Genomic DNA, 26,669 nt, shown 5'->3' on the forward strand with positions numbered 1-26,669 from the left:
TATTTGCAATTATATAAATCTGAGTCAACAGGTGATTTTGATAAAATGGAAGAATTTTATTCTAATTTGGAATGATCAAATTTAGAGCCTGAGGAGCAGAAAGGATTAGATACCCCTTCTCAGAGGAAGGAATAGTAAAACCACTGAGCTCGCTACAGACCAACAAGTGTCCAGGAGAGGATGGGTTCCCCTCAGAATTCTACACAGAATTTAAGGACCTGTTGATACCATTGTTCATGCATGTGGTGGAACAGATGGCTGAGAGCCATAAACTTCCAGAAACAATTTCAATGGCAATAATTACAGTATTCCTAAAATGGATAGGGTCCCACAAGCTGTCTTCCTATAGGCCAATCTCACCGATTATAAAATAATAGCCAAGGTCTGTTCAATCTCAGATCTAATTCCAGTCATGATGCTGGCTTTTGATGGTAGGCAATGAGTAAAAAAAGGATCCATCTTAATGAGAAGCTGGATGCAGACTAGGAGATAGTTTCATTGTCCACCTGCACCCTGTCCACTGCAATAACAGACTTCCAAGTGGCCAACCATTTTAATTCCACATTGCAGTCCCACATCAACATGCCTGCCCATGGCCTCATGCACAGTCAAACTGAGGAATGTTGTTTAGATCCTTTTGCTTCGTTTAGACGTGACCCCCCCTGAATTTTCCAGCACTTTTGAATATTGTACATCTTTTTTTTATTTTTCACATTATAAATCATACTGACCAAAATACATACAGACATTTTTCTCTTGAATATATAGTGTCATTTTCTCCCCTTTTCCCCCCTTCCCTTCCCTCCCTCCCTCTCCTCCCCTTCCCATTTATTCAAAGTTCAATCTATAGATACATTAAACCTGTTAAACAATGTCATCACTTAATAAAAATAAACAAGAAATTTTTGTCTTTAACTTTTATATACTGTCAGTTCATTTCGTTGTCTTCTCCTTCTGTCATTTTAGGTGGTGGAGGTCCGTGGTAGGATTTCTCTATTGTATTTCATGTATGGTTCCCATATTTGTTTGAATATTGTGATGTTATTTCTTAAATTATATGTTATTTTTTCTAATGGAATACATTTATTTATTTCTATGTACCATTGTTGTTTTCTCAAGTTGTCTTCTAATTTCCAGGTTGACATAATACATTTTTTTTGCTATAGCTAGGGCTATCATAATAAATCTTTTTCGTGCTCCATCCAAATAGAGTCCAAATTCTTTCTTTCTTATATTACTTAGAAGGAAGATCTCTGGGGTTTTTGGTATATTGCTTTTTGTGATTTTATTTAATATCTGGTTTAGATCTTCCCAAAATTTTTTCACTTTCTCACATGTCCAAATTGCATGTATTGATGTTCCCGTTTCCTTTTTACAGCGAAAACATCTGTCTGATACTGTTGGGTCCCATTTATTTAACTTCTAGGGTGTGACCAATTATATTGTATCATGCGTAACCTCGTGTTTATTGTATTTCTCATAGTTCCGGAGCATAGCTTTTCCCATGTTTCATTCTTTATCTTTATGTTTAGATCTTGTTCCCATTTTTGTTTAGGCTTACAGTTTGTTTCATCTTAATGACACTCAGGACACTGGTGCAGCTGACAAAATGTTGCCATAAAATAATTGTTCCTGTCCCACAAGAGACAGGAACAATTATTTGACAGGATGAACAAGAGACTTATCAGTAAGTTACAGGAAAGTGGAGTCCAGGGAAATATATTGGCCTGGATTGAAAATTGGTTGTCTGACAGGAGGCAGAGAGTCAGGATAAATGGGAGTTTTTCAGGTTGGCAGAGTGGTAAGTGGGGTGCCGCAGGGGTCAGTGTTAGACCCACAACTGTTCATCATTTACATTGATGACTTGGAGGAGGGGACAAAATGTGATGTGGCCAAGTTTGCAGATGACACCAAATTGAGTGGAAGAGCAAATTGTAATGAGGATGTGGAGAGTCTGCAGAGGGATATAGTTAAGCTGGATGAGTGGGCAAAGGTCTGGCAGATGCAGTACAATGTTAGTAAGTGTGAGGTTATCCACTTTGGCAAGAAAAATAAAAGAGCTGAATATTATTTAAAGGGTGAAAAACTACAGCATGCTGTTGTGCAGAGGGACTTGGGAGTGCTTGTGCATGAATCGCAAAAAGTTAGGTTGCAGGTGCAGCAGGTTATTAAGAAGGCAAATGGAATGTTGGCCTTCATCGCTAGAGGAATTGAATTCAGGAGTAGGGAGGTAATGTTGCAACTGCATTAGGTACTGGTGAGACCGCATCTGGAGTACTGTGTCCAGTTCTGGTCTCCATATTTGAGGAAGGATATACTGGCTTCGGAGACGGTCCAGAGGAGGTTTACTAGGTTGATCCCTGGGATGAAGGGGTTGACTTATGATGAAAGATTAAATCATCTAGGATTGTATTCGCTCGAGTTCAGAAGAATGAGAGGAGATCTTATAGGATTATGAAGGGTATGGATAGGATAGATGTAGGAAGGTTTTTTGAGCTGGCCAGGGAAACTAAAATGAGAGGACACAGTCTCAAGATTCGGGGGAGTAGATTTAGGACAGAGATGAGGAAAAATAGTTTTTCCCAGAGAGTAGTGAATGTTTGGAATTCTCTAACCAGGGAAGTGGTTGAGGCTGCCTCATTAAACATATTTAAAATTCGGTTAGATAAATTTTTACATGATAGAGGAATTAGGGGATATGGGGAGAAGGCAGGTAGGTGGAGTTAGGTCATAAATTAGATCAGCCATGAATGGCGGAGCAGGCTCGATGGGCCATTTTTGGCCTACTCCTGTTCCTACTTCCCTATTATAAGAGTCACAGTTGCTTTCTGTGACCAAGCTAGCAGGTTAAGAAATAGTTAATCGACCTGCTGATTCCAAATGGAATAGCTTCCAAAAAAAATTGAAGGCTATAAGTCTGTTCCTAAAAGAATTAACCACTGCAAGAAAGCAGAAAGAGGCAATATGAAAACATCTTTCTGAAAGGTATACATGGCAACTGATAACAAAAGAAAGTCTGCACAAACGATCTTTGAAGGTTGTGACAATGATTTAGTGTTGACCAATGGCACCTGTCTCAAAGCCAACTGGTCAAAAGGCAATCGTTAAATACATTATAGGGTATTATATGGCAGTAAAGGGTGGCAGAGTTATCGCAACACTGTTACTGTGCCAGAAACTGGCAACGGCATTCGAATCCCGCACTGTCTGTAAGGAGTTTGTACATTCTCCCCATGTCTGGGTGAGATTTCCCCAGGGGCTCTGGTTTCCTCCCACCGTTCAAAACATACTGTAGGTTGTAAGTCAATTGGGTGTAATTGGGCAGGACGGGCTTGTGGGCCAAAATGGCCTGTTACCTTGCTGTATGTCTAAATATAAATTTTTAAAAATTCAATTTAAATTTGAATGTAATATTACTCGATTGGTCAGGAAAATGCATTCTTGTGTGACCTTCAAACTGGATGATAATTACAGTCATAATTACATTTGACCTGTATAATAATCAATGTACAGGTTGTGATTTCTAAGTTAAGTGGGGACTCTGTGTTAGGAGGACTTCCTTGCTAAATAATCAAATGGACTGGGAAATAAAAGCCCTCAATTCTGGACTGATTACAACTGGTATCGAGAGTAGCTGACCCCAAAAAGATAGGCTATGCTTTGCATCCTGCAGACATTGTTTTGTGAACAAAGAAGCAATCATCTGAGAATCAAACCAGGGCCCATCAGTCAACTGGATTTTAAACTACTTTTCTCTGGCTTATCTCCATCTGTTTAAGCTTGAGTAGGAATGTGGTACAGCCATAATCCTGGCACAACAATAACCCTGGAACAGCTGAAATGGAACAAGAACATATAACAACAAGAAAATAAAAAGTGTACATTTACCTCAATATTTGAGGAAGTTCAGGACTCTTGTATATATACTTGTGCTGGTACCCAAGATCTTTATGAAAGGGAATAAACTGCACTTTCCTGCTTCTCCGAGAAGACGCCACAATATCATAAAGCTGCAAGGAAACAAGAGAGTTTCAAACACCCTGGAATCAGATCATAGTTTTCAAGATCTGCTTCAGAAACTGACAGCCACAGCACAGAGACCAAAGCAAGAAGAGTGCAGTCAGGTGGAAGTCAGTACTGAGAACAGAGGGCTGATAAAACTTTCAACGTGTTACATCAGATCAGACTTCCCACCCCTCACCCCACTGCTGCACACCTCTAAAACACCCAATCTCTTCTTCAATGAAATTTACCGTGGGCATCCATCAGGCAAGTATGAAACTTGGCCAGTACAAAGGAACAGCATCTAGTGCACAGAGATGTCAATTAAATCAGTCTTTTAAATGACACATTCTCACTTTTCCATCACTGACTTACCTGCAGGCCACCAGCTTTATACCACTGAAATTTCCCACATAGTCATAGTAGGGCAGAGGGAAATTTAAATTTAGACATACCGTACATTTTACATTTATGTCCAAACTTAAATTTCCCTCTGCTTACTGAAATGAGGAAATGAGCACCAGCTCTCCCCATGGAGACCCAACCTTGCCAGGGAGAAGAAGTCGGAGGGGGGGAGAGAGAGCGAAAGATGGGACACCGGAATCAACCTTGCCAGGAGGGTGGGGAGCGATACAAGACAGGGACTCACCCATAGATACTGCCCCTCTTGCTGAGTTTCCCCACCTCTTTCAAACCTCCCACATTGACCTTGGGCTAAAGTAATCCACTGTGTTCCTCCAGTCTACTTACATGATTGAATCCTTATTCCTGGACCTATCCTAGCAAGTTGCTTCTCATCATTTCCGATGACTTCATATTTCTAAAGAGTGATGATTAGAATTGGTCAAACCTTCAGATCAGCCCATGTAGGAGTACTGATAAATGAATTTACTTTCCCAACCTCCAAAACACTGGTAGAATCTATCAATTCAAGCATTCTGGGCAATTTATTACAGAATGCAGACCCATTGTTGTCAAAGGAGAAACTTGTGGACTAAAAATCTTTCTCTGTTGCATATGTTACTGCAACTGAACACTTTTCTAGTGGCTTAAACTTTTGGATGCTTTTATTTTCCAATAATTTCCCTCTGGTTTTTTTTTTTAAATGGAGGTTTTGTAGGGAATGTGACTGGTGCCAAGTAAACCACTGCAAATAATAATGTAATTAATTTGGCTTAATGAGTCTGTCTGAACTTCTTGAAGTTTGCTGACTGCATGTGCAAGGTACCTTTCTTCCAAGGTGAAAGGGGATGACACCATCATCTTCAGCATGGAGGATCAGCAAAGGGCAGGTGATATGCCACACACTACAGAACAAAAATAAAGTAGCTAAACAGCTGATACATAATTGGGGAGAATAGACAATTTGCATAAAACAAATAGAAAAATTGAAACAACCATCAATACGCAGTTGTTTCTAGTTTCTCTGCAATTTGCTTGAATTAAGCTTATTTAAAACCAAATTCACCCTGTTTGGTTTAAACCTGGTTGAAATTTCCCCAATCCAGCCACCCCTTATTGATCCGTATCCCTTGGTTTTCCTTATTTAACCACTTGATGTGGACACCCTCCCACCCATCCTTTATCTCCTCGAGCACTTCCTGCTGAAATTGCAGAAAACACAAAACTTGTCCCTACATTTCCTTACCCCCACACCCCTCATCTCCATTCAGGGCAACAAACCGACTTTGAATGCGCAACACATATAACCACTTACAGCACAGAACAGGCCCTACTAGTCCATGCCGTAACAAATCCCCACCCTCCTAGTCCCACTGACCAGCACCCAGTCCATACCCCTCCAGTCCTCTCCTATCCATGTAACTATCCAGTCTTTCCTTAAATGTAACCAATGATCCGCCTCGACCACGTCTGTCGGAAGCTCATTCCACATCCCTACCACCCTTTGCGTAAAGAAATTTCCCCTCATGTTCCCCTTATAATTTTCCCCCTTCAATCTTAAACCATGCCCTCTAGTTTGAATCTCCCCCACTCTTAATTGAAAAAGCCTATCCACGTTTACTCTGTCTGTCCCTTTTAAAATCTTAAACACCTCTATCAAGACCCCTCTCAATCTTCTACGCTCCAGAGAAAAAAGCCCCAGTCTGCACAACCTTTCCCTGTAACTCAAACCTTGAAATCCTGTCAACATTCTCGTGAACCTTCTCTGCACTCTCTCTATTTTGTTTATATCTTTCCTATAATTTGGTGACCAAAACTGTACACAGTACTCCAAATTTGGCCTCACCAATGCCTTGTACAATTTCATCATAACTTCCCTACTCTTGAATTCAATACTCCGATTTATGAAGGCCAACATTCCAAATGCCTTCTTCACCACACCATCTACCTGAGTATCAGCCTTGAGGGTACTATTTCTTTTTCTTTGGCTTGGCTTCGCGGACGAAGATTTATGGAGGGGGTAAATGTCCACGTCAGCTGCAGGCTCGTTTGTGGCTGACAAGTCCAATGCGGGACAGGCAGACACGGTTGCAGCGGAAAATTGGTGGGTTGGGGTTGGGTGTTGGGTTTTTCCTCCTTTGTTTTTTGTCAGTGAGGTGGGCTCTGTTGTCTTCCTCAAAGGAGGTTGCTGCCCGCCGAACTGTGAGGCGCCAAGATGCAAGGTTTGAGGCAGACCACTGGCAGTGGTCAATGTGACAGGCACCAAGAGATTTCTTTAGGCGTCCTTGTACTTACATTCCTTGTATTTACCACAACTCCTAAATCCCTTTGTTGCTCTGCACATCTCAATAGCCTACCATTTAATGCATATGACCTATTTAGATTTGCCTTTCCAAATGTAACACCTCACACTTATCTATATTAAATTCCATCAGCCATTTCTCAGCCCACACCTCCTTCCTAAATCACCTTTTAATCTACGGTAATCTTCCTCACTGTCCACAACACCACCAATCTTTGTATCATCCGCAAACTTGCTTATCCAATTCTCCACCCCTACTTCCAGATCGTTAATATATATAACAAACAATAGTGGACTGAGGACTGATCCCTGAGGAACTCCACTAGTTACTGGCCTCCAATTGGACAAACCATTTTCTACCACTACTCTCTGACACCTCCCATCCAACCATTGCTGAATCCATTTCACTACCTCCTCATTTATACCTAATGCCTCCACCTTTTTTCCTAACCTCCTATGGGGAACTTTGTCAAAAGCTTTACTAAAGTCTAAATAGACAACATTCACAGCTTTCCCTTCATCAACCTTTTTTGTAACCCCCTCGAAAAACTCAATCAGGTTTGTCAAGCATGATCTACCCCTGACAAAACCATGCTGATTACTCCCTAGCAATCCCTGTACCTCCAAATATTTGTAAATACCATCCCTCAGAACACTTTTCATCAACTTGCCCACCACAGACGTCAGACTCATGGGCCTATAATTCCCAGGTTTACATTTAGACCCTTTCTTAAACAGCGGAACCACATGCGCCACCCTCCAATCCTTTGGCACTACCCCCGTGGCCAGTAACATCCTAAATATCTCTGTTAATGGCCCCACTATCTGTCCACTAGCCTCCCTGAGTGTCCTTTGGAATATTTTGTCCGGTCCCGGAGATTTATCCACCTTTATCTTTTTCAACACAGCCATCACTACCTCCTTGGTTATCCTTATATGCTTCATTACCTCCCCACTATTTTTCTTTACCTCAACTGGTTCAATATTTTTTTCCCTAGTGAATACTGAGGCAAAGAAATCATTCAAAATTTCCCCCATTTCCTCTGACTTCTCACTCAGCCTACCCTCACTATCTACAAAGAGTCCAATTTTATCCCTCACTAATCTTTTACTTTTAATGTACTTATAGAAACCCGTTGGATTTATTTTTACTCTGTTTGCCAAAGCCTCTTCATGTCTTTTTTTGGCCTTTCTAATTTCTTTCTTAAGATTCCTTCTATACTCCTGGTAGTCCTCCTTCAAATTGTCAGCTCCCTGTTCTTTATACCTTTTGTACACCTCCCTTTTTCTCCTAACCAAATTTCCAATATTCCTCGAAAACCAAGCCTCCCTATGACTTCCAGCCTTTCCTTTGATCCTCACTGGGACATAACTACTCTGTACCCTCAAAATTTCTTTTTTGAATATCCTCCATTTTTCATTCACACCCTCACCTGAAAATATCCTGTCCCACTCAATACTCCCCAAATCCCTTCTTATTCCTTCGAAATTTGCTCTTCTCCAATCCAGAACCTCAACTTTAGGCCCCTCCTTGCTCTTCCCTAAAACTACCTTAAAACTAACAGAATTATGATCACTAGAACCAATTGGATCTCCAACATTAATGTCTGATACCTGACCTAGCTCGTTCCCTAACAAGAGATCCAGTATTACACTGTCCCGAGTCAGTTCTTCTACTAATTGATTCAGAAAACAATCTTGAACACATTTAACGAACTCTAGCCCATCCAGCCCTCTAACTGTATGGGTATCCCAATCAATGTGAGGGAAGTTAAAATCTCCCATGATCACTACCTTATGATTCTCACACATATACGTTATCTCTCTACACATTTGTTCCTCTAGTTTTCTTGACCCATTTGGATGTCTGTAATACACCCCTATTAGCACCCTCATGTCTCCTTCACCCCTCAATTCCACACAAACAGCCTCACTGGATGATCCCTCCAGACCATCTTGCCACCTCACGGCAGTAATGTCCTCCTTAACAAGCAGAGCAACTCCTTTTTTTACCCCCTGATCTATCACATCTAAAACAAATGTATCCTGGAACGTTAAGACCTCTTGTAGCCAGGTCTCACTAATTGCCACAATATCGTGACCCCAAGTATCTGTCCATGCTCTAGCTCATCTACCTTGTTCACTATGCTTCTTGCATTAAAATATATGCATTTCAGAGAATGACCCTCACATTCATTCTCTTTTCTACCTTCTACCCTAATCTCCATCCTACCTTTGTTATTGTTTTTATTCTTATCTAGGTGGCCATGCTCCCTTGAAACTGCTCTCACACTCTGTTCCCCACCCCCTGCCAAACTAGTTTAAACCTTCTCCCACAGCTCTAGCAAATCTGCTTGCCAGCACATTGGTCCCCCTCCAGTTCAAGTGGAGTCCGTCCCTTTTGTACAGGTCCGACCTTCCCCAGAAGAGATTCCAATGATCCAGAAATCTTATCCCTTGCCCCCTGCACCATCTCTTTAGCCACACATTCATCCTCCACATCCTCCTATTTCTACCCTCACTAGCATGTGGCACCGGCAGCAATCCAGAGATTACTACCTTGGAGGTCCTGCTTTTTAACTTCCTACCTAATTCCACATAATCCTGTTTCAGGACCTCATCCCCACTTCTAGCTAAGTTATTGGTCCCCACATGGACCATGACTTCTGGCAGAATGCAAGGGGAAGGAGAACAGCCAGAAGTTGTGGTCCATGTGAGGAGTCCCCAACTACAAGAATCCTGTTCTTATCCCTCCTTCCCTTCTGAACCTCAGGGGTAGCCCCCATGCCAGAGACCTGACCCCTACGACTCGTCCCTGATAGGCTGTTCCCCCCAGCAGTATCCAATGCAGAATACATATTGCTGAGTGGCACTTCCACGGGGGTACTCTGCACTGGCACTCTCCCGCCTTTCCTCACAGTCACCCAATTCCCTGACTCCTGCCTTCTAGGGGTGACTGTCTCCCTTTAACTCCTCTCTATCACTGCCTCTGCTTCCCTTATGATCCTCAGTTCATCCAACTGCAGCTCAAGCTCCTTAACACGGTCACTCATTATATGCAATCTTTACACGTACATCGTACAACCAAATTCGGTGGACTCTGTGTGGTCTCCCCTATATCGGTGACACCAAATGCCCACGCTTTGTTTGGGAGTCTAAGCTGCTTGAGCTTCCTGTAGCCAACCATTACGACTCCCCCAATCATTCCTACAGTGACATGTCTGTCCGCAGCCTCATCCATTGTCAGGGTGAGGCCAAACATAAGTTTCAGGAACAACACATTAAACTCAGATCTTCCTTCCTCACTTACACAGTTTTAATGGTGAGAGGCACCAGGCCAATGGCTATAATCATCAAAATGTTTTTCCCCCTCGATCATATCTCTGGCAGCATTATGTGATACTTCTCAGCTTGGAAAGTTGGCCAAGTCAAAGAATGATGGAAATGTACATCACATCATGTCGACATCAGCCAAACATCAAGCTATTTACTTACTTCAATGACCCAACTCTCAGTACGTCTCCTTGTTCACTGCAACTCATCAAGAGCTCATGCAGAGATTTTCTAAATACAAAGAGATGGGGGCAGGGGGAGGGGTTGGTGTGGTTCCCTGTGTCCCAGAGGGAGCCTCCCCATATTTTTTGCCCAAAATCTTGGTTAAATTGCAGCAGATTGCTGTTGGCAGATAGCAGTCAACCACTACACTGTGAGCAGGTGCAGACCGACAGAGGTGGAGTCATCCTAAGGAACAGGATCATGGCACCACTCACCTCAACTGACCCACTGCCATTTTGTGTATCTACATCAGCTGAGTACCAAAGCTTAGGTCCACTGAGTTTTACACAGATCTAACAGGACCTCCCTAATCTATTTCATCTTCCTGAATCAGGCACCTGAGACAACTGTCTACTACTCACCTCAACAGAGATCTGAAATCTATTAGGCCTAGATGCTCACTGAGCCATGAAGTAAATTCTTTAACACAGTTCTGTTGAGATTTTTGAGTGGACTTGCTTCACATAAAATAACCAGACTTCAAGGATCCCTTCATGCTCAAGTAATAACATCTCAGCAGGCCTTGAAATGGAGAGCCAAGCTTAATGTTTTACAGTAATGATGCACTGCATGGATCCATCTGTTCCTATGTTCTAGGAAGAACATATTTACTGAAAATGTTTCAAACTGCACAGTAATAATAAGAAGCTATGCTATAAAAGCTGACAGCAAATATTAGCGCTCTTTGATCACTTTAAAAAAGGATATTAGTGAATTTGCCAAGATTACCATTGGTTAATTTTAAAGTAAAGAGTTCTTCAAGAGTTTTTGTTACGTTGACATCAAGGTTCAGAAAATGGTAAGAGAAAAACAGATTATTTGATGCACATCATTGCATTCAGGAAGACTAAAGATTACTGGCTCCTGATGCTTCTAATTAGTGAGATGACACAAACGTTCCAACTGGAAAGATTCACTCAATAAAGTTAACACCCCAGGCATAGGGACATTAAACCTGAACAATAATTAAAGTATAGGCACATTTAATGCTTAATTCATTGAGAACTCAGCAGCCTGAAGTGGATGGAATACACATGATCAAAATTAATTTCAAATGAATGTATAAACAGAACATAGCTTAAGTGTCTTTCACAATCTCAGGATATCCCAACAACGTACTTCTGAAGTGTAAGAATTTCTCCAATGCAGGAAACAAAGCAGTCAATCATGGTCTCACAAACACCAATGAAAACCCAAGTCGTGTTTTTGTGATTTAATATTCATGACAAATGTTGACAATAATTTCCAGAGAACTTCATCATTCTAACTAGACAGGTTACAAATATAACTGAATCGCAGTTAGTGGACATAAGGAGAAAGTTGGCAGACACCGTGGCTGAAATAAAAACACAAAGCTGGAGAAACTTTATACAGCAAAGATAAAGATACACAACCAATGTTTTGGGCCTGACCCCTTCATCAAGATATGAGCAAAATGTAGGCAAGCGCCTGAATAAAATGTGGGGGGAGGGGCTCCTCCAATTTATGGGTGGCCTTGGTTTGGCTTATTTGTTTGTCTCAATCTAAACAAACAAACTTTCTACAGAAGTTTTTTTGTTTTTACAAACTACCAACTTCCACAACTACACTTCTTCACACACAGTCCCCTGTAAGGATGCTTTTCTATTCTCTCAATTCCTCCGTTTTTGTCGTATCTGCACCAAAGATGAGGATTCCAGTCTAGATCATCTGTGATGTCCTCCTTCAAAAAAAAAAGTGGCTTTCCCTCTACCACCATCAACTCTGCCCTTACCCGTATCTCCTCCATTTCACGCACATCTACCGTGGGCCCTTCTGCCTCTAAACGCAACAAAAACAGGATTCCCCTTGTCCTTGCCTACCACCCCACCAGTCTCACATTCAGCATTTTATCCTCTCCAATTTGTGACACCTACAACACCATCCCACCATCAGACACATCTTCTCTCCTCTCACCCTTTTGTTGGGTCCGCTCCCTCTATGACTCCTTCATCCCTTCCCACTAATCGCCCTCTTGACACCTTCCCCTGAGACTTCAGGAAGTGCCACACCTGTGCCCACACCACCATTCATGGCTCCAAACACTCCTTTCAAGTTAATCTATGTGAATTATCTACTGCAGTCAGTGGTCCCATGGTGGCACTCTCTACATTGGAGAAACTGGATGCAGATTGGGAGATCACTTTGCTGAGAACCTTTGATCTGTCCACATCAATGATAGAGATCTCCCAGTGGCCAGTCATTTCAATTCTGCAGCCCACTCCTGTGCCAACATATCTATCCATGGCCTCATGCACCGCCAAACCAAGGCCACTTGTAAATTGGAGAAGCAACATCTAGTATTCCGTTTAGGCACTCTCCAACCATATAGCATTAACATTGACTTTTCCACTTTCTGCTGGACCTCTCCCCATTCTCCCTCTCTTCCCTATCCCTCTGACCCTTTTCCTCCACCTCTCTACTCCCTTGCCACTCCATACACAGAGCCATCTCCCCTTTCCTGGCTTGCTATTGTGCCATTTCACCTGTGAACCTGTGCTCCTACCCACTATTTTATTCAGTCACCTGCCTACATTTTGATCATACCTTGATGAAGGGCTCAGGCCTGGAACATTGGTCATGTATCTTTATTATATATGAAGAATGCCATTTCTCCAGCATTGCGCTGTTACTGAATCACAATGGCATTGTTTTATTTTCATCGATGCTATCAGGATTTTGCCAGCCTCACCACAAGATGCGGCACAATCGGCTTAGCAGTTAGCAGAACGCCTTTACAGCACCAGCAATCGGGATCAGGGTTCGAGTCCCGCGCTGTCTGTGAGGAGTTTGTATGTTCTCTTCATGACTTCGAGGGTTTTCCCTCGGGCTCCATTTTCCTCCCACCATTCAAAACATACCAGGGGTGTAGTTTAATGGGATGTAAATTGGGTGCCATAGACTCCTGGGATGAAATGGCCTGTTACCATGCTGTATGCATGTACATCTAAATTTAAAATGCTGGAAGAGCCAAAAGTTCTGGGAGCTTTTACTTTATACAAATCTACCACTCAGCAGACAGACAGGACGGCTACTTAACTTGTCACTCAAATATCAACATCTTTAACAGTTCAGCCGTCTCTCAGTAATGCACTAAAGTATGTCCTCAAGTCCCTGGAGTGGATTCGTACCCTTCCGACTCTAAGGGAAGTTAGTTGCAGAAGACACCAGATGTATACCCCATCTGCACTGAGTCCACTGCAGTGCTGTTGTCCCCAAATCATTCTTGGAAGCTCACACAAGTACATTTAATCCAAACTCCACATTTGAATAAACGCAAGTGGGAAAAGATCCTTTAGTTTTTAAATATAATGTTTATTAAAATGCTCTTAAAAATATATACTTACTTTTCATCGTTTGGGAATATGATACCACTCTCAGTGATTGGATCTAGGAAAAACCAGTCAAAGCCAGGTAGATATCTGTAGATCTGGAACATCAACAATAAATAGTTTGTCAGAATAAATGCAGCACTAACCCACCAGAAACTAGAATCATAGAAAACAGGCTATTCGGCCCTTCTAGTCTGTGCCAACCATTGCTCAGCTAGTCCCAATAACCTGCTCCCATTCCATAACCCTCCAGACCTCTCCCATCCACATATCTATCTAATTTATTCTTAAAACTCAAGATCGAATCCGCACCTACCACATCAGATGGCAGTTCATTCCACACTCCCACCACTCTCTGAGTGAAGAAGTTCCCCCTAAACCTTTCTCCTTTCACCCTAAAACCATGTCCTCTCATATTTACCTTTCCTAATCTAAGTGGAATGAGCAGATTCGCATTTACTCTGTCTATACCCCTCATAATTCTATAAACCTCTATCAAATCTCCCCTTATTCTTCATTCCAAGGAATAAAGTCCTAAACTGTTTAATCATTCCCTGTAACTCAACTCCTGAGTTGAGTTAGTAAATCTTCTCTGCTATCTTTCAAACTTATTGATATCCTTCCTGTAGCTAGGCAACCAGAACTGCACATAATTCTCCAAATTTGGCCTCCCCAATGTCTTAAATAACTTCAACATAACATCCCAACTCCTATACTCAAAACTTTGATTTATAAAAGCCAAGTTGCCAAAAGTTTTCTTTACAACCCTGTCCACCTGCAACACCACTTTCAAGGGGCAATGTATCTGTATTCCCAGATCCCTCTACTCCTCTGCACTCCTCAGTTCCCTACCATTTACAGTGTATGTCCTTTCTTGATTTGCTCTTCAAAATGCAATACCTCACACTTGTCCGCATTAAACTCCATCATCCATTTACTGGCCCATTCTCCCAGTTAGTCCAGATCCCTCTGCAAGCTTTCAAAATCTTCCTCACTATCTACTACACTTCCTATCTTTGTGTCATCAGCAAACTTGCTGATCCAATTTACATTATCATCCAAATCATTGAAATAGACAACAAATAACAATGGTCCCAACACAGATCCCTGAGGCACACCACTCATTACATGCCCAGTCTGCGGAGTAACCTTCTACTACCACTCTCTGTTTGGTCCCACTCAGCCAATTTTGAATCCAGTTTACAACCTCTCTATGGATATCTAGTGTCAACCTTCTGAACTAACTTCCCATGTGGGACCTTGTCAAAGGCCTTACTAAAGTCTATGTAGTCAATATCCATAGCCTTTCCATCATCTACCTTCTTGCAACTTCCTTGAAAGACCCTACAAGATTTGTTAAACACAACCTACCACACAAAGCCATGCTGACTGTACTTAATCAGCCCATGGCTGTCCAAATACCTATATATTCTATCTCTCAGAATTCCTTCCAGTAATTTACCTACTACTGACATCAGGATCCCTGGTTTATAGTTACCTGATTTACTTTTGGAGCCTTTCAGCGAGATAACATGAGCTACTCTCCAATCCTCCGGCACCTCTCCTGTGGCTCAGGACATTTTGAATATATCCATCAGGGCCCCTACAATTTCAACACTCGTCTCCCTCAAGGTTCGAGGGAATATCATATCTGTCCCAGGGGATTTGTCTACTTTTATTCACTGTAAGGCAGCAATCACATTCTCCTCCTTAATATCCATAGGTTTCATGATACTTCTATATTTCCCTTCCATCCGTATGCATTATGCCAGTTTCCTAAGTAAATTGATGCATAACATATTGTTTAAGACAATTTGTGAGGCTCCACATATAGTTGACCATTCTGATCCTCTAGGGGACCAATTTTGACCCTTGTTATCTATCCTCTTACTCTTAATATACTTGTAGAAACCCTTCAGATTTATCTTCACATTATCTGCCAAAGCACCCTCATGCCTTCTTTCTGTCTTCCTAATTTTCTTCTTTAGTATTCTCTTACATTTTCCATACACTGCAGGTTCCTCATTTGCTCCTTGTTGCCTACACCGGTTATACACCTCTCTCTTCTTCTTAATCATATTACTAGTAACTCTTGAAAACCAAGGTTACGTATGCCTGTTAATTTTGCCTTTAATCCAGGTAGGAACATGTAAACTCTATACCCTTAATATTTCACCTTTGAAGGCCTTCCACTTGCCTGACACATCCTTGCCAAAAAACAGCTTATTCCAATCGACTCTTCTGAGATCCTTTTTCATTTCCACAAAATTGGCCTCTCTCTCTCTCAAGGAACAGATCTGTCCTTTTCCACAATTAACTTGAAACTAATAACATATAGTCACTGGATCCAAAATGCTCACCTACACAGACTTCTGCCACCTGATCTGCCTGGTTCTCTAATAGGAGATCAAGTGTTGCATCCTCTCTCATTACATCCTCTACATATTGATTTAGAAAACTTTCCTGTACACATTTTACAAACTCCATGCCATCCAGTCCTTTTACAGTATGGGAGCCCCATTCAATATGCGGAAAGTTCAAATCTCCTACTACCACAACTTTCTGTTTCTTACAATGGTCTGCTATTTACCGTCAGATTTGCACCTCCAATTCTTTTGGGACTATTGGGCGGTCAATAATATAAGCCTATTAGTGTTGTTACGAACAAACAACCCTTTTAAATTTTATTTGGGATAAAGGGACTTTGTTAGCACTAATAAAAGAACAGAAATGGAAAATTCACCAGACAATGATAAATTCAAAATTTTTTAAATTAAACTATTAACAACACATTTCTTACTTACCTCTAAACTTACTTCACTCTAAATTTAACCCCACTATGCACAAATGTAAGAATGTGTGTGTGTGCGTGTGTAAAATTAAAGTCCCACTCTGAAAAGCCAATCTTTAAAAGTTCAGCATCATTTTTGTCTTGTTTGAAGGTCTTAAATTCTCAGTTCAGAAATAATTATAAAGCACTTTTAAACATCATAATTTCAGGCCTCTTTACTCACAATGTAGCTATTTTCTTCCATGATGAATTCACAAACCCAGACAAGGGTTAAACGAAATGATTATACAAAAATGGACCCAGTAGAATTCTGTCCTCTTTTCCATGAGACAGGGAAGTGGTCCTTCTTATTTCAAAAGCCACTTATTCTGTGTTCCTCTTTTCCCAGGAATAATACACACAATACCACCTTAATGTAACTCAATCTTGTCTTTCACAGGGTTTCAACCCCTGTGAGTCACAGGGTTTTGACTTCTGCAATCTCCAAAATGAACTGATTCCTTTGTCTCTCATTTCGATAATATATTTCTCCCATTTTTCAAGTTACATGGTATTTAACATCATTTCTGTTTCTGAAGCTCATAAGGTCTTTTGACATGAAAGTGCTAAAAACATTTAAGTCCACTTATGTCTCCAAGAACTCTGCTTTCCTCAGAACTAAAATGGCCGTGCGTTTATACAGATCCTTCTAAACTAATGCCTATGGTTTCTAATATCTCAAGAACCACCATAAATCCTTTTCATCTTTTTGACTCTAACTTCAATCAGCATCCATTTTCGTCTCAAACTGGCATGTGTTTAAAATACTAATGTGTTGTCTTTGTGCTCCTATAACCACCCAAACTAATTCACTAAGAATACATCTACTAAGACATTTATATGATAAATATAGTTTAACATTAAAGATTAACATAAATCTGTTACAGTGTGCTCACACTTTTCCTGTTCCTTAGCTCCTCCCATATGGCTTCTGTAGGCGAGTCCACAGCGCTGTCCTGTCTATGCACAGCTGTGATATTTTCCTTGATTAGCAATGCCACTCCTCCCCCTTTCTTCTCTCCCCTCTATCACATGTAAAAGATCGGAATCCCAGAATACTGAGCTGGCAGTCCTGCCCCTCCTGCAACCAAGTCTCACTAATAGCAATAACGTCATAATCCCAAGTACAAATCCATGCCATAAGCTCATCTGTCTTAGCGACAAAACTCCTTCCACTGAAATAGATACCTCAGCTTTCTGTCTTTACATGCAGTCCTCTCATGACCCTTACCGTCCTCCACCTCACTATATGCTTTATCACTCTGGTTCCCCTCCCCCTGCAAATCTAGTTTAAACCCCTTCCCCTGGAGCAGCACTAGCAAACCTATCTGCAAGGATGTTAGTCCCCCTCCAATTTAGGTGCAAACCATCCCATCAGAACAGTTCTCACCTTCCCTGGAACAAATCCCAATTATCCAGAAACATGAAGCCCTCCCTCCTGCATCACCCTGGAGGCCACTCTTTCAACAGCTTAAAGCACATCTTGTTCAGAAAGGACAGAATTGGTGAAAAACAAGGGGCTGCATCCCTTCTCTTGTAAATATAACATTTTCTCCTTCCAAGGATCTTTCAATTTAAAATGGGGCAAGTTACAATTATTCTTCCTGTGTTTATTTATTTCTGTCATTGTCTCATCACTTTGAGAATGGCCACCATGAATTAATACCTCCACTATAACTAAGCCATGTAAATACCAGCAACACCATATAGAAATCTAGGCCTAGATTCGGACTAAATGCAGTTTAGGAGGTTGTGTTTACTTTGCTCTTTACCCTCTTCTTCATTTCCATGATCTTCACTCCAATTGCCAGCCTTGGAATATTGTTCTTCTTTCAACAAAGGGTCTTAATTTGAAACACTGACCAACATTTCACTCCATGGATGCTGCCTGACCCATTCCAGCTTCTCTTGCTTCATTTCTTCTCTCTTTATGTTGGGTATGGGCCAGCAATCCTCTTCTCCTGACTCACATTTAGACAACTTGTTTTCTTATTTATCCGAACACAGGAGGAGGCCTTTCAGCCGACTGGTGCGGGGGGGGGGGGGGGGGGGTCCTTGCCAATTTGCAGTCGAGCAACCCCATCAGTCCCACTCCCCCACTATGTATTTCCCTGTACCCCTGCCACTTTTTTTTTGGAATTTGGGAGGAAATAGAAACAACTGAGGGAAACCAATGCAGACATGGAGAGCATCGCCATGAAAACTGTAGTGACAGTTAAAGGTCTGGAAGGGTATTTCATTCCCTGTTCCATAATTACAATTTGACAACTGAAATAATGAAGTGGACAAGGACACAATTAATGTGAACATATTGCAGCCACCTTTAGATAAGTTTCAACAATACATCTGGAAACTGCAGAAATACAATCTGGTGTCCAAAAAGGTTACAGTCCAAGCTTCAGAGTAGAAATAAATGATGGCAACCATCTAAAATCCATTTAGGTTAAATAATTTATTTCCATTAGATGAAAACCTCCCCTGCAGTAATATTAATTATGCAGTGCTCATTGTGGAATGGGAAGAAAGGCTGCCAAGAGAACACCACTGAATAGCAGTGGTTTTTCAGAGTTTGTCTTAATCCCAAATCCAATAAACCCAAAACTCTCCTAAAGGCCAGTGTTTTCACATTAAAATTCTCAAAATTAATTGCCCATTTTTATCCTGTATTGTTGGTTCAGAATGAGGTGGAGGTGGGGGAAATGGTGGGGTGGTGCAGTGGTGCGATCTTACTAGATATGGTTAGAGACCACACAAGCAATCCTCAGGTGCTTCAGAGAGACCAACAGAAGATAGAAAACAACACCCCACTCAATCTGATGATCTACATCTCGGTTAATTTTCTTAGTCATCTTACTTTATACAAACCTTAATTAACTCGTATACAAAACATAGAAAGGTAGAAAATTCCAAATTTCTGTGACTTTGAAAATCTGTTTTGATTTCTTCCTTACAACAACCCAGTTGTAGTTTTAAAACCATGTCTTTCACCAGGGTGGTGACAGAGGCATTGGCTCACTCACCTTTATTGTGCAGGGTAATGAGTATAAGACGTGGGACCTAATGATTCAGCTCTACAAGGCGATGGTGAGACCACACTTGGAGTATTATGTGCAATTCTGGTCACCCATTTATAGGAAGGACATCAATAAGTTAGAAGGGATTCACCAGAACCTTACTGGGACTGGAGTGCCCGAGTTATGCAGAGAGTTTGATAGGCTGGGTCTTTATTCCCTGGAGCATAGGAGGTTGAGGGGTGACCTTGTACAGTTTTATAAATCATGAGAGGCTTGGATAAAATTAATACTCAACAATCTGTTTTCCCAGAGCAGACAATTCTAGGACTGGAAGGCATAGGTATAAGAAGGGAGAAAGTTAAGAGCAGCCACACACAGAGTCCTGCAGGAACTCAGCAGGTCAGGTCTTGGGGCTTTGCCAAATCTTGGTGGTCAGTGGTGATATTCACTTCTTTAATACTTCAGTGGCAGCCTTGGTGACTCTTCAAGCAAATTCTTTCTTAGTGGGTACACGCAGGCCATATGGAATTTACAAGGCATGTCAACATTTACCTTTCAGTCCTAATCCCATGTACCCAATCAGCTTCTACAACCCTTTATTCAATTATCCAAATGGATACTTCGGCTTCTGCTACTTCTGATGAAGGGCTCTTGACATGAACTGTTAACTATGTTTCTCTCCCAACATGATGCTTGATCTGCTGAATGCTTATGTCTGAAAAAGGGACCGGGGCAGAAGCCCTGGACACATTTAAAAAGTAAATGGCCGAACACTTCATCTGTCATAACCACATGCTTTAGACTAGGCAGGTACGATTATTCTCAATAGCTTTTTCTCAGCCATCAAGGGTCAAAATGACTTCTCTTGGCCCATACAATTCCACACATTGACGATTCCCACATCTAATATGACTCAATTTGTAAATTAACTTTCTCACACAAGGAGCTCCACCCAAAATGACTGCTACAGTTTTGCTTCCAATAGATTCAAACAGATTGTGTCTCTTCACACAAAAAAAAGGGTCCTGGGCTTCGAAGAAATTTAATCAGCTTCTTCTTACCAACTTGCCGAGCTTTGTTCCTGAAGCAAGGGAACAAAGTGTGGTTGGCAAGATCTCAGGCTTTTTGGTTGAGGCGATTAAGTAGCATAGGTGAATGAATGTACACACAATGGTGCAATTATATCTTTAATGGCACTAGGTTCAAAATTTAAAACCAAAGAAGTGGATTTATTTTTAAAATTTAGACAAACAGCATGGAAGCAGGCTCTTTTGGCCCATGAGCCCATGCCACCCAATTGACCTACACCCCCAGTACTTTTTGGAGGGTGGGAGGAAACCCATGCAAACACAGGGAGAACATACAAACTCCTTACAGACAATGCCAGATTTAAATCCCGGTCACTGGTGCTATAACAGCGTTGCGCTAACTGCTACGCTAACCAAGCCTTGACTTGACATCCATCATTATACTTTGCTCGGATCAGCAGGATTGGCCTCTATCACATTTTCTTTGGTCCCTCAGCTGACAGTCTTAAGTTCAGAATCCCAGACTCTGGAAAAGACTTGTTTAACCTCACATCCAGCCCTCAAAATCTGCCCTCTTGACCAAGGTTTTGGTTACCTGCCCCCAAAACCTTTTTCATGATTGAGGCAAATTTGGTTTGATAAGGGTCCTATAAAGCACCTGTGATATTTCAGTTTCTAAAAGTTCACTTGAAGGATCTTGGGTGTGATTTCTATCAGAAAGTAGGTGTATTTCATTCAGGGGAAAATTTCTTAGCAATGAAACACGTGCAAAAATAAACAGTTGTACAATCAAATTGTTGCTGTTAAGTTCCAATGCAATCTTGGCCATCTATCAATGCCAAGCCATTTTTTTTTGTGCAAATGGAACAACAGGCTAAACTGTACTCTTTAACTTAATCCCATCAATGTCATAGGGAATCTAATTTCCTGCTCTGCATTGCATAGTTTAGGACTTCACTTAAAACTGAGTTGCTTACCAGTGAGAAAGGGTGGCTTTTGGCTTCTTCCCGAATGTTAGTAAATGGAGATTCCAGAATTAAGGCACCTGGAGGAGTATCTAAGAATGAAAAGAATCGCATGTATCAAGACTAGAAATAGTTAAACATTTCGTCTGGCTGCAACAGATTAAAAGTTACATAGCATTCACTGGTATGGTAGAATTTTTCCCATCTTCTTGGCAACTGACACCTTCAGCTGCTTGCAATAGATCAGTTGTTCTGGTGCTATATATTGCAGAATGAAAGGCAATGAACATGGAGCTTCCACTGCCATTAAATTGAGATACATTACAGTATTTTATTTTTTTATCTTTCCATTGCACAAGTAGATACAGCTCATCCCCTTCACTCTGTTACATTGTTCTGCTGAATGATAGCTGCTCTCTGTCCAATAAAAATCTAACAACTCTTGCCTTGTACACGGAATGCTAGAGGTACTCAGCAGGTCAGGCAGCTTCCTCAGGCAGTCAATGTCTCAGCTTTGATGCTCTGTATAACTGCAGTATCACATCTCTTTTAAATTTTGAAAAGTCAACAAATTCCATTGTACTTTCTCATTGATTTTCACATCCATATGCAGCTTTAATGTTTTGTGTGCATGGATCAAAATTCTAGGCTTTCTTTAACCGTAACTTCCAACCTTCAGGTCAAGAGTCCAAAATCTTGGAGCTGTTTCTGATCAGCAACTGTGGTTAAATTATGACCATTGTCCAACTAAGCACTGTTTTACACTGCAGCTGAGGAAAGGGGTTTTGTGTGTGCTGGGGAGAAGGTTGCCAGGAAAGATTAATAAACTCTTATGAAGTGCATTTTGCCTGGTTGTGCTGTATGACTAAATTTTCATATCCATTTATCAATTTATAATAAAAATGGTCTTCAGAACATTCCTTTCAAATTTACCAGCTATGAGGATTTTTAAAATTTAAATATTCTCTTGTTGAATGTAGGTATGTATTGCTGTTAAGGTTAGCACTTAATGGTCTTCCCCAAGTCTTGAGGTAAAACCTCCAATTAGGTGGGGAAGCTCCATGATTTTCATCCACAGGTAACATGAAGACAATTTTTTAAAAAGTACTATATAAAATTAGTGAGCATGTTTTAATAATTCAGTTCAAAATGTATCAAATATTCCTTTGTTGGTGTTTTATCAGTGCTTGAGAATCTGCTCCAATCCCACCTCCATCTTAGGTGGGGGATTGTTGTAAGTGACATTTACACTTTAAACCAGTCTGGCTGATATTTGGCTGAAAGGGAAGACAAGTTTTCATTAGATCAAACTTGGCAATAGATAGACAGCTGTAATTGATGCTTGGTGCCAAGTAACGAGTTTAACAAAAAAGCAGCTAAATATAATTTTGAGCAGAATTCATAAGCAAAAGTTCAATCTGTATCAAATCTTGGTTAAGAGATTTGAGCACTAATCTGTGATCTAGGCTTTAAATAAAAAGTTGGAAATAAAAAGTAAAACAAAGCATATGCAATGATAACACCAGAACTGAAAGGCTGGAGGGTAGAATAATTTTAGGGTACATGCACTTCATAATTTGGAAGGGAAATGATGAAATTAAGTAGAGTGCAATGAGGCTTATGAAAAATCAAGATCAGGAAAGATTGTGGAACTAAAATGTCCAATATATGTGCTCTAAATTCTATGAAACCATAACTTCAGTCTCCAGTTACATAACATCATAAATGTACTCTTTCATCAAAAGGCCTGTTGCCTTCTGTTACGATGATGCAAACAAAATTGTAAACATTCTGAAACTGTCGGAAGGGACATAAATAAAAGGGGATTGTCCAAGTGATGCAGACTTTGAAGTTCTAACTGTAATTCCACATGTGGTCATTGGGTGTCCTCATACACAATATTCATTGAAAAGTGAAATTATGGTACTGTAGTGGCAGCTACATTGCTAACTGAAGGATCGCACAACCAGACGGGTTGAGTTCAGTGAGCAAAAACTGATTTATTGCGGGCTGCCTGGCTGGTCTTAGACTCCCAGCCCGGGCCTGGCTGAGAACCGTGCTGAGGGGCCCCGACGTCACTGGGGCATCACGTAGGTACCCAAGCGCGGGCTTCTGAGCCCAATGCCGAGGTTGGGAGGAAACCACTGACGGCGCCATTTTGGCTGGCTGCCCCGCCGTGTGCGTGACAAGCGGGGCTGGTTCGCTTGCCTAATGGCGTACCGCCATACGGCCCGGCGTCAATGTCCTTTTTTGCCGGGCGGCCTCGCTTCTTGGGTTGGGCCACAATTACTGGTTCGGTAGGATTGAGGTGAGCTGGCTTTAACCTGTCCAACATCAACAGTTCCTTCTCACCACCGATGTCCAGTGTGAAAGTGGATCTTGAACACTGAATGACTTTGTACGGCCCTTCATATGGTCTTTGTAGAGGTGCTGTGGACGGGCCTTGCCTGACAAAAACGTACTCTGTGGAGTACAGCTCGCTGGGGACGTAAAAGGCACGTGTGCCATGTATGGGCGGTGGTGGGGGTGTGAAGTAGTCCAATTGGGCCTGGAGACGGGGAAGTAGACGGTGCGGTGACTGCTGGGAGTTGAGGTGCGTTGACGAACTCACCGGGTAGGGCTAGCGGTGCACCGTAGACCAGCTCAACTGATGATGCCTGTTGGTCTTCTTTGGGTGCCCAGGAGCACCCAAGGCAGCTCGTCCACCCAGTCGGGGCCGGTAAGGCGGGCCATAAGTGCCAACTTAAGGTGGCGGTGCAATCGCTTGACTAGCACATTGGCCTGTGGGTGATAGGCCGTGCTGTGATGTAGCTCGATCCCCAGCCTGTTGGTGAGTTGTGCCCAGAGTGCAGAGGTGAAATGGGCGTCCTGATCACTGGTGAGTGGTTGGGACACCGAACCGGGCAACCCAACCATTCAAAAGTGCTCGGGAGCAGGAGTCCATGGAGGCACCTGGCATCAGGATCGCCTAGGGCCAACGAGTGGTGTGGTCTACCACTGTGAAAAGGTAATGGTTACCTCGGGAAACGGCAAGGGTCTGATGATGTCCACATGTATGTGGCTGAACCGTTCCCGGACGTGTTCGAAATTTTGTACGGGTGTTCTGGTGTGCCTGTGTACCTTGGAAAGCTGGCAATGGATGCAGGTTCTGGCCCAGTCCGCAATCTGCTTCCGAAGCCCGTCCCAGACAAAATGTTCTGCCACCATACGGACCGTGGACCTGATGGAAGGCTGGGAAAAATCATGGATATGGAGGAAGAATTGCCTGTGCCACTGCTGGGGAACCACTGGTCGCTGGGTGCCCATGGAGACATCACACAGGACGGTACCCTCACCGTGAGGAGTCGGGATGTCCTGGAACCGCAGGCCCATGATGGCAGTCCTGAAGGCCTACGTCTCCTCATCGGACTTCTGGTCCCAGGCGAGCTGGTCGAAGTTGAGGTGGGGTGTCAGCGCACAAATGGCTGGTCCTGAGAGTGCGTCAGTGACCACATTGTCTTTCCCCGCTTTGTGCCGAATGTCAGTGGTGAACTCTGACACGAAGGAGAGGTGACACTGTTGGCGGGCCGACCAGGGATCTCTTGCCATAGCGAGCACCTGAGTGAGGGGTTTGTGGTCGGTAAAAATGGTGAAAAGCCTCCCCTCCAAGAAAATGTGGAAATGACGCACTGCCAGGTACATGCCCAGCAACTCACGATCGAAAGCGCTATACTTGCGCTCTGGCAGGCGAAGGAGTCGGCTAAAGAATGCCAGTGGTTTGCACTGTCCTTTCACCTGCTGCTCCAGGATGGCACTGATAGCTGTGGCAGAGGCATTGACGGAGAGTGCCATATGCAGGTCGGTGCGCGGGTGGACAAGCAGGGTAGCCTTCGCAAGGGCATTTTTCGTGGCTTCGAATGCCCTGCTGGTCTCTGGAGTCCAGGTGAGAGTCTTGTCTTTGACCGCAATGAGGGTGAAGAGAGGCTGCATGATGCACACAGCACCTGGAATGAAGCGGTTATAAAAATTGACCAAACCCGTGAACTCCTGGAGCCCCCTGAGGTGGTCCGGGCGTGGGAACTCCCTGATTGTAGCTACATTCGTAGCGGCAGGTGTAGGTCCTTCAGCCGTGATGGTATGGCACAGGAACTGCATGGACTCTTTCCCAAACTGGCAGTTGGCCGGATTGATCGTTAGGCCGAAGTTGGCCAGTCAGGAGAAGAGGGTGCGCAGGTGAGACTTGTGTTGTGCCCCGTCTCTGCTGGCGAAAAGGATGTCGTCTAGGTAAATTAATACAAAATTCAAATCCCTGCCCACCATGTCCATAAGGCGCTGGAAGGTCTGGGCGGCGTTCTTGAGCCCGAACGGCTTGCGCATAGGAACATAGGAAGTAGGAACAGGAGTAGGCCAAAAATGGCCCATCGAGCCTGCTCCGCCATTCAGGGCTGATCTAATTTATAACCTAAATTCACCTACCTGCCTTCTTCTCCCCATATCCCTTAATTCCTCTATCATGTAAAAATTTATCTAACCGAATTTTAAATATGTTTAATGAGGCAGCTTCAATCACTTCCCTGGTTAGAGAATTCCAAACATTCACTACTCTCTGGGAAAAACTATTTTTCCTCATCTCTGTCCTAAATCTACTCCCCCGAATCTTGAGACTGTGTCCTCTCATTTTAGTTTCCCCTGCCAGCTCAAAAAACCTTCCTACATCTATCCTATCCATACCCTTTATAATCCTATATGTTTCTATAAGATCTCCTCTCATTCTTCTGAACTCGAGCGAATACAATCCTAGACGATTTAATCTTTCATCATAAGTCAACCCCTTCATCCCAGGGATCAACCTAGTAAACCTCCTCTGGACTGTCTCCAAAGCCAGCATATCTTTCCTCAAATATGGAGACCAGAACTGGACACAGTACTCCAGGTGCGGTCTCACCAGTACCTTATACAGTTGCAACATTACCTCCCTACTCCTGAATTCAATTCCTCTAGTGATGAAGGCCAACATTCCATTTGCCTTCTTAATAACCTGCTGCACCTGCAACCTACCTTTTTGCGATTCATGCACAAGCACTCCCAAGTCCCTCTGCACTACAGCATGTTGTAGTTTTTCACCCTTTAAATAATATTCAGTTCTTTTATTTTTCTTGCCAAAGTGGATAACCTCATTCTTACTAACATTGTACTCCATCTGCCAGACCTTTGCCCACTCATCCAGCTTAACTATATCCCT

General features: G+C 42.4%; 1 protein-coding gene across 1 annotated transcript in view; it reads right to left on the minus strand.

The window, feature by feature from the left end:
- Positions 1 to 26,669, minus strand: part of abhd12 (abhydrolase domain containing 12, lysophospholipase) — a 161,641-nt gene that overhangs the window by 16,905 nt on the left and 118,067 nt on the right. The window contains exons 9-12 of the mRNA XM_069931906.1: positions 21,461 to 21,540; positions 13,627 to 13,709; positions 5,231 to 5,309; positions 3,889 to 4,010 (exon numbers count right to left, since the gene is read on the minus strand). Coding sequence (XP_069788007.1) covers positions 3,889 to 4,010; positions 5,231 to 5,309; positions 13,627 to 13,709; positions 21,461 to 21,540 — 364 coding nt within the window. The remainder of the gene's footprint in view (positions 1 to 3,888; positions 4,011 to 5,230; positions 5,310 to 13,626; positions 13,710 to 21,460; positions 21,541 to 26,669) is intronic.

Source organism: Narcine bancroftii, chromosome 4, assembly GCF_036971445.1.
Source record: "Narcine bancroftii isolate sNarBan1 chromosome 4, sNarBan1.hap1, whole genome shotgun sequence".
Lineage (NCBI taxonomy): Eukaryota > Metazoa > Chordata > Chondrichthyes > Torpediniformes > Narcinidae > Narcine > Narcine bancroftii.